This window comes from Rhinatrema bivittatum, chromosome 6 (assembly GCF_901001135.1).
Source record: "Rhinatrema bivittatum chromosome 6, aRhiBiv1.1, whole genome shotgun sequence".
In the NCBI taxonomy this organism is placed as follows: Eukaryota; Metazoa; Chordata; class Amphibia; order Gymnophiona; family Rhinatrematidae; genus Rhinatrema; species Rhinatrema bivittatum.
The window spans coordinates 51218399-51231340 of record NC_042620.1 but is presented as its reverse complement, the minus strand read 5'-3'; the positions used below and the strand labels follow the sequence as shown (position 1 = coordinate 51231340).

General features: G+C 44.5%; 1 protein-coding gene across 5 annotated transcripts in view; it reads left to right on the top strand.

The window, feature by feature from the left end:
* The window catches only part of ZRANB3 (zinc finger RANBP2-type containing 3), a 593631-nt gene that overhangs the window by 9445 nt on the left and 571244 nt on the right, over positions 1–12942 (top strand). For all 5 annotated transcript variants that reach the window (XM_029605377.1, XM_029605376.1, XM_029605378.1 and 2 more), the window contains exon 2: positions 11604–11783. In XM_029605377.1, the coding sequence (XP_029461237.1) occupies positions 11662–11783 (122 nt within the window). In that variant the 5' untranslated portion in view covers positions 11604–11661. The remainder of the gene's footprint in view (positions 1–11603; positions 11784–12942) is intronic.

The following is a 12942-nucleotide window of genomic DNA, read 5'->3' as shown; positions in this document are numbered from 1 at the left end:
GGTTATTTTTCCCTATATGCATCACCTTGCACTTATCCACATTAAATTTCATCTGCCATTTGGATGCCCAATTTTCCAGTCTCACAAGGTCTTCCTGCAATTTATCACAATCTGCTTGTGATTTAACTACTCTGAACAATTTTGTGTCATCTGCAAATTTGATTATCTCACTCGTCGTATTTCTTTCCAGATCATTTATAAATATATTGAAAAGTAAGGGTCCCAATACAGATCCCTGAGGCACTCCACTGTCCACTCCCTTCCACTGAGAAAATTGTCCATTTATAGGAATAAAATTTTCTTGTGGAAGGCTTTGGCGAAACAATCAGGACACTAGAAACTGAATCTGAAAGGTTAAGTGATTGAAGGATTAACCTTTCAACATCCATGCCATCAGGGACAAGGCCCGAAGATTGGGATGGCGTAGGCATCCGTTGTTTTGAGTGATCAGATGCGGGTCTATTCCCAAGGGAATGTGCCTGCGGATGGAGAGATCCTGGAGTATAGGAAACCACACTTGGCGTGCCCAGTGAGGTGCTATTAGGATCATGGTTCCCTTATCCTGACGTAGCTTCACGAGAGTCTTCGAAAGAAGAGGAAGTGGAGGGAACGCATAGAGCAGACCAGTTGCCCACGAGAGGGAGAATGCATCTCTGGGCTGAGAGCGCTCGCTCCGAATGAGGGAGCAGTAGTTGTCCACTTTGTGGTTCTGAGGGGACGCAAAGAAGTCTGTCTGGGGGTATCCCCATTGGCGAAAAATTGAAGTCGCTACCAAGGGGTTTAGAGACCACTCGTGTGGCTGGAAGACACGACTCAGTTTGTCTGCCAAGACATTTTCCACTCCCGGCAAGTAAGTGGCCCTGAGGTACATCGAGTGGGAGAGCGCTTCCGCCCAAATCTGCGCAGCTTCCTGACACAGAAGGAAGGAGCCTGTGCCTCCCTGCTTGTTGATGTACCACATGGCCACCTGGTTGTCCGTCTGAATCAGGATGACGTGATTTGTCAGGTGTTCCTGAAAAGCCCTGAGAGCATATCACATTGCTCGAAGTTCTAGGAAGTTTATTTGATGTTTGGCTTCCTCTGGAGACCAAGACCCTTGCGTCTGTAGATTTTCCACATGGGCTCCCCACCCAAGGTTGGAAGCGTCGGTGGTGAGAATGAGTTGAGGATCTGGCACTTGAAAGGGCAGACCCTGGAGAAGATTGTTGAGATTTGCCCACCAGGCGAGAGACAGACAGAGTGAGTCGGTGATGTGGACAATGGTCGACAGAGGCTGAACAGCTTGAATCCATTGTGACCTCAGAGTTCAATGCATGAGTCTCATGGCCAGGAGGTCCATTGGTGTGACATGGAGTGAGGACGCCATGTGTCCTAAAAGGACGAGGAATTGGCGAGCTGTTGCTGTATGCCGAGACTGCAACTGGTGATCGAGAGACGCTAGGGTTAGCGCTCGTTGTTGAGGGAGAAAGACTTTTGCCTGCAAGGTGTCCAAGTCTGCCCCAATGAACGACAAGGTTTGAGATGGGACTAAATAGGATTTTTCGTAATTGACGAGAAATCCTAGAGAAATTAGAGTGTGTAGAGTCAAATTGAGGGGCGACCGAGTGGCTTGCTGGGTTGGAGCCCTGATTAACCAGTTGTCCAGTTAGGGGTAGACGTGAACACCTTCTCTCCTGAGAAAAGCTGCGACAACCACGAGACATTTGGTAAAGACTCGTGATGCCGATGCTAGGCCGAACGGAAGCACGCGGTATTGATAGTGCTTTGGGCCTACTAAAAACCTGAGGTACTTGCGATGAGCTGGAGTTATCACAATATGTGTGTATGCGTCCTGAAGGTCCAGAGAGCAGAGCCAGTCTCCTCTTTGCCGAAGTGGTAGAAGTGAGCCCAAGGTTACCATCTTGAACTTTTCTCGCTGTAGGTACTTGTTGAGAGCACGTAGGTCCAGAATTGGACAAACTCCCCCGGATTTTTTGGGGATCAAAAAGTACTGGGAATAGAACCCTAGGCCTTGCTGTGAGAGTGGGACGGGTTCTATTGCTCTTAACTGGAGAAGAAGGGAAACCTCCTGCTCCAGAAGGACAGAATGGTTGGATATTCTCCATGCTTGCAGAGGTGGTGAGTCTGGTGGGAGAGCAAGAAAGTTTAGGTGGTAACCCTGAGCAATGATTGCTAGCACCCATTAGTCGGTTGTGATTGATTGCCATATGCTATGAAAATGGCACAATCGACCTCCCACTGGTATGCTTGGCAGAGGAATCAGGCTGCTGCTCTCCAAGAGAAAGTAAAAAACCTGAAGCAAGCCCCAGCTGGGGAGCTACTTGCGGCTCTTGCTTTCGGGGCTGGTGAGGCTGAGGTTTTTGAGAAGGTCTCGTAGTTCGGGACCTTGGTGATTGAGGATAGTACTTCCTTGGACAGAAGAATGACTTCTTAGAGTCCTTCCTAAAGGGCTGTCTTGAGGGGAAGTCAGAAGGTATCGATGAGAGCTGTTTAAGGGTCTCATGATGGTCCTTTAATTCAGCCACTATTTGCTGGATCTGTTCACCGAACAGATTGTCTCCTACACATGGTAGGTCAGATAGCCTGTCTTGTACTTCTGGCTGAAAGTCAGAGGATTTGAGCCAGGCCCATTGTCTTGCCGAAATGGCAGCTGCAGACACTCTAGTAGAGGTGTCAAAGATATCGTAAGCTGTTCTTATCTCATGCTTTCCTGCTTCAAACCCCTTGTTGACAAGGATTTGAAGCTGTTGTTGGAATTGTTCAGGCAGGGTTTCAGAGAAGTCCTGTATCTGCTTGAAAATGACCCTATTGTATTGGGTCATGTACAGCTGGTAAGCAGCAATTCTGGAAATGAGTATGGCCCCTTGGAACACTCGTCGACCAATATTGTCTAGGAACTTGTGTTCCTTAACAGGAGGGGTAGAAGAGTGAGGCTTCGTCCTTTTTGCTTTCTTCTGAGCCGATTCCACCACAACTGAGTGGTGATTGAGCTGAGATTTTTGAAAGCTAAGGGCTGACTGTACTGAATAGGTAGTGTCAGCTTTTCTGTGGACTGGAGCAATGGATCTGGGTTTTCCTAATTCTTTTTGAGGAGGTCTAGAAGAACTTGATGAACGGGAATAGAAGTGATCACTTTAGGGGCATCCAGGAACTGGAGGAGCTCCATCATCTGGTGCCTATCATCCTGCTCCATCTGAAGCTGAAAAGGGACCAACTCAGACATTTCCTTCACAAAATTAATGAAAGACAGGTCCTCTGGAGGAGAACGCTTTCTACCTTCAGTAGGAGAGGGAGGTGAAGGTAAGTCATCGGTGTCTGTGGAAGTTTCATCACCCCAGGTGTCATAAGAATCAGCAGACTGACCTGTAGGACGAGAAGGGGGTTGGATACCCGAAGGCCCTGGCTGAGGTTCCGAGAAAATCGAAGGAATCGCCGGGGAACAGTGGACGGCCTGGAAGGCATCCTGCCGGTATCGAAGGCGCCGATGTGCGTATTGCTCCCAATGAATGAATTGGTGGTGAGGGATGAAATGGCATCGATGGATGAGGCAATACTCCCGAAGGAGGAATGCGGAACGGTGTTTCTCCTCCCGATGAAGCTGTCAACGGGGAGCGCACTGGAGCCATCGGAGACCCGGGAATCACTGGTGGAAGGACGGGCATGAGCGCCTCCATCCGGGATAGCAGCGGTGCCAGCGCTGCTGTCATCGGGTCGGTGGCCGGTTCCACTTGGTGCCGGTGGAACCTGGAGCTGTTGCATCGCCTTGTCGATGGCCTCCTGGACCAGCTGATCCAGTTCTTCCCGGAGACCTGGAGCAAGCAGCCCCTGCTCCGTGACGGAAGAGGGAGGCGGAGGCACCGGAGGGACCACCTTTACAGGCGGAATCGCGACTCCCAAACCCCAATCGGGTGAGGGTGGCCTCGATGTCCCGGTCGCAGGAATGGTTGATGCCATTTCTGGACGGGGCTTCTTCAATAGTGGCTCGGACGGTGGCGAGGTCGATGATTTTGCTCCCTCGACGGTCCGAGACTTACGATGCCAATGGCAATGTTTCTCCCTAGGATCCCCTCGATCTTGAGGGGGAGTAACGGGAGTCGATGGCCGTGAAGACGTCGATGGCGGACGGTCACCGGACGGAGGTCGATGCTGGTGCCACTTCAATGGTGCCGGTTCCGATGACGTCGATGCGATGGATGGCGTCGGGGTGTGAGCACGGAAGAGGAGTCCCATCTTCTCCATTCTGGCTTTGCGACCTTTTGGTGTCATGAGGGCACATTTGGTGCAAGTCAGGATATCATGCTCACGGCCTAAACACAGTACACAGACTCCATGAGGGTCTGTGGTAGACATGGTGCAAGTATAGTCTGGGCACAGACGAAACCCCGACGCCATGGCCATAGAAAAAAATCGAGCTGCGGTACGGTCGACGGCCAGTAGGCCGCGAGGGACAGACTCGACGGTAATCGACAGAAAACTCAGAAATTTTTTTTTCTTCTTTCTAACCAATTCTTCTTTCTAACCAATACCACAGGTGAAGCATAAGGGCTATCAGACTCCTCAATCACTCCTGTGGCTAATAGCTCATTCAGGTGCTGCCTGAGATCCTCAAAGTCAGCTGGGGATACATGACGTGTGCGCTCTTTAAATGGAGTTGGATCCAACAGGGTGATTTTATGCATTATTCCTGGAATATATCCAATATCAAGGTCATGACAGGAAAATGCTCCTTTTGCCTCTTGATTAATTCTCTTTTCTATATGCTGTTTAAACTCTTCAGATATTGGAGAATCTCCGAAGTCTAGCGACACCTTCTCAGACTCCATGTTACCCTCTCCAATAGATTCTAGTTTAGCACCATCCTTATAGGTCGAGCCTGTAACGTTCATGGTCCTCACTATATCGACTGGCTCACCTACACCCAATGTCCTTCTAGGAGGCAAACTGATGCTACAATCCGATATATTCTTCAATAGCACCCTAGCCTTTGTGTGCGACTTACTGCCAGTTCGGATGAGTTGAGGTTGTACTAGTAAGCCTCCGGGTAGAGGATAATTTTCTGAAGCCTCAAGCAATATGGACAAACTCTGACCATGTCTGGGCATTCTCAGAATGCATTCCACTTCCTTCGCTTCATCCCTTTCGAACACTATTGGTCTGGTGCTGGTCAATCTAGCCATCATTGGCCTAGTAACTCTTTGATTGGAACTTTGATGAGAAACATAGGTCTGATATGTAGTTACCCAATTTTTGTCCATGGCTAACTCCTTAAGGTAATTTGGGCCAGCCAGTTCTTTACAGTCATGTATTAGATGTCTGAGAATATTTGTTCCCACTATTAAAGGCAGGGGTTTGTTCTTTTGATCGGGACAGACTAGAGCAAGGACAGAATATTTGTTCCCACTTCCACAGGCCTCCTTGGGAAACTGTACTTCAACTTCAATATACCCCAGATAAGGAACAGGTTGACCTACTGCACCCGTAACACAAAGTAAGTCTTCTAGCGGGTATAGCTTCCGATGTGATAAATAGTCTTCATAGAAGGTTTGTGTTATGCACGTCACTTGAGAGCCAGTGTCCACTAAGCAAGGGCACTGCACACCATCCAAATAAGCGGTTGCAGAACAAACCTTTCCCACGAGGCGTTTCAAAACATCATCTGGTAGAGGACATGGTGGGATATGATCACTGGATATTTTTCTTTTGGGACTTATCTGAATTGCATTTGGTGCCTTTGTCTGCCCCTCGCAAAAGCACCTTTTTAGTTTAAAGGAGTATTTGAAACCTGTCTAATGCTGGGTATTTTTCAGAATTTCAGAAATTTTTCAGAATTTGTTGTAACCCTTGAAGTTCAATTTTCTTTATGACTCCTTGTGTCTGAAACCTGCACTTTGATTCCCAACCCAGTATCAGAAATGAATCCACACGCTCTTTAGTGAGTAACAGTTTTATCTTTACTGGAATGAATGACTGAAATAAATCTGTTCACTTCCTAAGCATCTGCATTTGTCATATAAACACATGTATATAGTACAAGAGAAAACTCAACTTTGTCATAAACTCATGTTAAGTATTTCAACCAGAATCAGCATGTGATTATAGCACCCGACCTTAAGCAGTCTCTGAACAAGCAAAGTCCCAGATTGTATCCTACTGTGTGTCCATTTGAATTTAGAGCTGAAGAGGGCGTCAGTACTGCTGCTTCAACTGCCAAATCCACAATACAGCAGCCTCTATCCGAAAGAAGAGCTTCAAATCCTGACAGGGCACAGTTCAACTACTCCCAAGTCGTCCACAGCAGGGTTCCAGAAAAGAGAACCTTAATCAGCACAGATAATATTTATTAGTTCAGAGCAGGGCAGGAACTCTGTTCAAGCTGAGCAGTGATCTGTTCGCACACGCTCAATACAATCCAATTTTTATAAATCTCTTTAGGTAAAGTAAAAAACAACTTCAATACATCTCAAAACAATGTTAACTAACATAAATACATTACACATGAATACAATTATAGAGGGCTGCTCAGATAATAGCACAGATAATATTTATTAGTTCAGAGCAGGGCTGCTCAGATAATAGCACAGATAATATTTATTAGTTCAGAGCAAGGCAGGAACTCTGTTCAAGCTGAGCAGAAAACCACATCCAAACCAATACAAGATATTGAAGAAGGAATTCGACACTTGCTTAGAACGGTGTATGAGGCCTTTCAGACCACTACTAGATCCTCTGCAATGGCCATTGCGGCACACCGTGTGGCATGGCTGAGAGCAAGTGCGATCTGAGAGGACATACACACCAAGCTCGCCAATTTGCCATGCAAAGGGGACAATTTATTTGGCCCACGGTTTTAGGAGACAGTATCCAATCTCAAAGAACAGTCAGTGGCAGTGCAGTCGTTGACTGCACCTCCAGCATACAGCACACCAAGATGCTACTTCTCAGGAGGACGTAGACAAATGTGTTCGTGTAGGCCCTTCCGGCCCTACTCCTCCTATCAGCTTCCTCCTTACCAGCCGCAGCAATGAGTACAACACCAACAAAATCAAAGAGGAAGGGGACGCCCGAGAACTAATCGTAACCAGAACCAGCAACCAGCAACTCAGGCTGAACCATCACAGTCTTTTTAAAAATTCCTTCGCCATCACCACAGCTCAATCCCCCAGGACGTCTCACAGCATGCTTCACGGAATGGGAAAACCTAACCGCCCACCGTTGGGTTCTGGACATTATACAAAATGGATATCAACTTCATTTTCTGGGAACCCCCCCCCCCCCCACACACACACACATTTATCAGCAGAGGGTCCCAAACTTCATCAACCTCAGTTAGCGACGGAAATAGCGTCGTTACTCCTGCAACAGGCTATACAAACCATTCCCATTTGGGCCCGCAACAAGGGGTTCTATTCCCCATATTTCCTAATTCCCAAGAAAATAAGTGGCCTATGTCCAATACTGGACCTTCGGGAATTGAACAAATATGTAGTAAAGTAAAATTTCAAAATGGTATCCTTGAAATCAATACTTCCACTCCTCCAACCCAACGACTGGATGTGTTCCACAGACTTGAAGGATGCTTACACTCACATCCCTATACACCCGTCCTCATGGCATTACCTATTGTTCCAATTCCAGAACAATCATTACCAATATACAGTTCTTCCTTTTGGCCTATCATCGGCCCCCAGGGTTTTCACAAAATGCATGGCGCTGGTGATGGCATTCCTCCGGCAGCAGAGAATGAGGATATTTCCATACCTTGACGATTGGCTCCTAGTTGCATTAAATCCCACGCTGCTATTAACGCACCTACACCAATTGATCAAGACTCTGGATCAGTTGGGCTTGGTCATCAACTTCCAAAAATCGATCTTAACCCCTACACAAATCTTGTAGTTCATAGGAGCACGATTGGATACCACTCACAAACAAGCCTTCCTGCCGGAGGACAGGCAACTTGAGATGATTCGCCTGTTACATTCCCTCAGAATGACACAACGTCCTTCAGCTCATCAGATCCTTACAGTACTGGGACACATGGCAGCAGCCATTCACACGGTTCCCAATACCAGATTGCATATGAGACAATTTCAATGGGGTTTAAAACATCAATGGAATCAACACTCCCAACCACTTCGGTCAGAGTAACACAGTGGAAATGTCCTAGGACATCACCTGGTGGCTGAACAAGACTACACTCACCAAGGGGCACCCCTTTCACCACTCCACCGCACAACACAGTGATTACAACGGATGCCTCACGCAAGGGATGGGAGCACACCTCGACCACTTACAGACACAGGGTCTATGGTCAATGCACAAACAAAATCTACATATAAATCTCTTAGAACTCAGAGCTATACGCAATGCAATACAGGCTTTTCTACCTCACCTGCAGGGTCAAAGGGTAATGATCTACACTGCAATCAAGTAGCAATGTTTTACATCAACAAACAAGAAGGGTCAGGTTCATGGTCCCTTTGCAGAGAGACCCTTCTCATCTACGAGAATGCACACCAACACTCCATACAGCTACAAGCGAATTATCTTCCCGGGGTCATCAACACCCAGGCGGACAGACTCAGCAGAATTTTCTATCCTCACGAATGGTCCCTCAACCACCAGATAGCACAAAGCATCTTTGCGCAATGGGGAGTACCAATGATGGATCATTTTGCCATGGAAGAGAATGCATAGGTACCTCGAATCTATTCAATCTGGCCAAGTCCTCAGCGGATGGCGCAAGATGCGTTCCTCCTCCCTTGGAAGGAAAGGCTGCTTTACGCATTTCCTCCGATACCTCTCATAACAAACAAGAACAATTCAAAAATGCATGCAGGATGCATCACAGCTAATATTGATAGCTCCAGCTTGGCCAAGGCAACCGTGGTACACCTACCTACTAAATCTTTCCATAGCAGATTCGATTCTCTTACCGGATCAACCAGACCTCCTAACACAAGAGGAAGGAACTCTCCTGCATCTGATGCACTCCTCCCTTCACTTGACAGCATGGAGGTTGAATGGCTCCTCCTAGATGAACAGGGCATCTCCATTGAAGCACAAAAGATAATAATCAAATCCAGAAAACTATCCACCAGAAGAAATTATCAATTCAAGTGGAATCGATATTCAGCATGGTGCTCGAACAAGGGCCTTCATCCCTTAGATTGTTCACCAGAGATTCTGCTAGATTACCTTCACACCTTGTACAAAGCTGGCCTAGCAACTTCATCAGTTCTAGTTCATCTCAGTGCCATTTCAGCCTATCACAGGCCACATCGAGGCCAACCTATTTCACTCCATCCTCTGGTATCTCGTTTCATCAAGAGTCTTACGAAGGTTCAATCTCCCATATCCAAACCTCCAGTTCCATGGAACCTAAACATAATATTGGAACAACTTATGCTATCACCATTCGAACCGTTGGACTCAACCCACATTAAATACCTGACATGGAAAGTGGTGTTCCTGGTAGCAGTAACCTCGGCACGTAGAGTTAGTGAGTTACAAGCCTTGGTACATTTATAGTCCCTATCTACAATTTTACCATTATAAAGCTGTCCTTCGACCTCATCCATCATTCCTGCCAAAGGTGGTTTCCCAATTCCACCTAAACCAGTCCATAGAACTTCCAAAGTTCTTTCCTAAACCTCACATCACAACGACAGGGAACGTGCACTACACACATTAGACTGTAAATGTGACTTAGTATATAATAAAGAAAGGACACACTTACAAACAAGAGCTTCACAGTTATTTGTCTCTTTTAATCCTAATGCTCCGGGAAACCCTGTAGCTAAACGAACGATTTGTAGCTGGATAGCACAATGTATTCAGTTTTGCTACGACAAAAGGAAGATGTCTCTTGCATCGCAACCACGTGCTCATCAAGTACGAGCAATGGCAACTTCCATAGCTCATCTGATACATACAGCCCATTGACATTTGCAAAGCGGCTACCTGGTCATCTCTTCATACCTTCACATCTCTTCATACCTTCACATCTCATTACTGCCTGGACCAGCAATCATCAGACGATGCCAGGATGGGTAAAACAATACTTCATTCTGGAACATCTTAATACTTAGTCGACTTTCCACTACAATCTAATCACGCGAAAAAAAAAAAAAAAAGGTTCACATTGCTTGATAGGGAGCTATAGACTCCCATGACAGCATGGCTAATTCAGCCCTGCTATCAACGGGAAAAAGCAAGTACCCAAAAACGGGAAAAGTTTTTGGGTACTTGCCAGGTTCTTATGGCCTGGATTGGCCACTGTTGGAAACAGGATGCTGGGATTGATGGACCCTTGGTCTGACCCAGTATGGCATGTTCTTAGGTTCTTAAGTTTGCTTACCGTAAACGGTGTTTCCGTAGATAGGATGAATTAGCCATGCTGACCCATCCACCTCCCTGGATAGTCGACCTAATGTTCTTTACATTCATCTACTGCTTAATCACAGACTGAGGAGAGATCTCTTTCCTGCGTGGGAGCTGACGCGTAGCTGCACAGAGCAAAGCTCTGTCTTTCTCTTTGGAAGCTCCGCCTCCCGGGCCCTGATTGACTGTTCCCATGACAGCATGGCTAATTCATCCTGCTATCTACGGAAACACCATTTATGGTAAGCAAACTTCCTTTTTTTTTGTTTTTTGCTTATTTTGACATTTGTTGTAATTTTTCTTTGACATATCCCTAGTCTTTCTATCGCTATCCTTCCATCCTCTCTGGCCCTCTCATTGATGGTGTCCAGCTTGCTGCCACTGCTTTCTCCTCAACCCCCTATGTGAAACTATTTATTTAAGATATTTGTTAACTACAATATCAGCTTTTCTAGGTGGCTCACAATAAAAACATCCATAACTAGATTAATGAAACAACACAGAATATACATAACAGAAATAATAAATAAACTCAATAAATAAACTTACTTGTCTCTTCCTTTACGCACTGATTGCACCTCCTCTCTTGCTCTATCCTGGCTCTCCTTACTATTGACAGCAGCTCCTCTAGTCATCACTAACAGTGGCTCCTCTCCCATGCAGCCCATCTTCTCTGACTGCTAGTGGTGACTTCTTTCTCAGCAAGTGGTGCCAAATTTTGGACTCCTGAGCATCCTTGTGCCTGTTATTTTTCCAGCCCTACTTTAAAGTAGTACTATTGAATGTTTTCTAGTCTAGTGACAAGTTTGGTTTCTGTCTTCTGACTATTTTCTCGTAGTATAATTTGGAGATCAGTTTTAGTCCTTATCAGGATCCATCTCTTGAAAATGTAAATTTTGAAATTGTATTTGGAGTAAATATTTAAATTAATAGGAATTATATACAGAAGAATTGAAGTTCATGGTGAAGTACTTAGAGCTGAGTACATTAAATTCTTTAATATATCTTATGTCTTTATTCCTGAAGTTTTTGTTTTGAAGTTATGCAAGGAATATGCTTCAGGAGATTTGAAGGCTCATTAAGGGTTGTTTATTTCACATGGAAAAAAAAAAGTTTTTAAAGTTAGGCTATTTAAATACACAAGGAAGTGATTCTGTTGCTTGTTCTTTACCAGTTTTTATTTTATAGTATTAATAAATTTTTTTTTTTTTTTTTTATAGCAATAATCTGAAAAAGGAATAATATTTCAGGGAAGGATCTGGGTCTCCTGCACTGAAAATGTCTTCCTGTTCTGAAAATGAGTTTGATGGTGAGCTATCTTTTTTGCCTGAGAAGCTGAGAGAGCGACTGCTTCCTTTCCAGAAGGAAGGCATCAAGTTTGCACTCAAGAGACATGGCAGGTAAAAAGCTTATTTGATATGGTGCTAAAAATAGAACAATACAGAAGAATTCCATTATTAGGCCTGCATTGCTGACATTTTTCAAGAGTAAGATTTTAGGTCAGTGAATTATTTCCTCTTCTAGACAATGTTTACAAAACTGTTGGAAGATTGTTTAAAGCTGTAAGACAAATTAAAAAGTATATCATATCAGGAATTTATTGCTTTTATTTATTTTATTTTTCACATTATTTGCTATTCTTTTAAAACTGATAACATTAATGGTTTGAGCAGTATGTAAAAAGGACAGTGAATATCTCAGAGCCTACTTCATAAGTATTAATGTTTATATCTTATTTAGACTTGGGCCAGTCTGATGGTTCAGTGGCAATGCTGTGTACTGCCATGTAGAAGATCCCTGCTTTAAATCCTGAGTTGGGTCTTATGTTCCCTTGGTCAGCTGGGGCTGGGGTTCCTCAAATAGGCAATGTTTACAGCTCCTGGGGTGGAGGTAGTCATAGTCATTGCTCAAGGGTGACATCTAGTGGCTTTATCAGGGCCAGTGATTGCATGGTTTTGGAAGAATATAAAAGAGAAAATGCCAAGTAATTGCGAATGTAGGTTCAGATCCCAGCCCTGGTTCCAGTTAAGCCAAAGGCTCAAAGTAGGTGGAAAATGCTGAGTTAAAAAAAAACATTGCACTTAGCTAAGGAATTCTGCAGATTTTATTAGCTATATAAATAGTTGAATATTTACAGATAATTTAGCATGTGCATTTTTTTCTTATGATACAAAAATATTCATGCTTCTCGCAGGGAAATTAAGTTCTGTATTTTGGAGATTTCTTATTTTTCCCACCTGAATTTTGCAGAAAAGAAGTCTATGCTCAAACACTTTTGGGCCTGTATTCAATAATAATTTTGTCATATGTGAACATTTTCTTTGCTTGGTTAAAGAAATAAAGTTTTTCAAAATTTGATAAACTGAGTTGAAACTTTAATTTTCTGGCAATCTTATAGTACAATTTTGATATAGTTGATTAATACATTTTAAAATACTGATATCCTAAAGTATGGTCAAAACAGTACTTTTATGTTATAAGGCTGAAAGGAGGTAAAGACAAAAATAACAAAATATGGATATATGGCACAGCCTCTCTGTGAAGGTTATGATAATATAG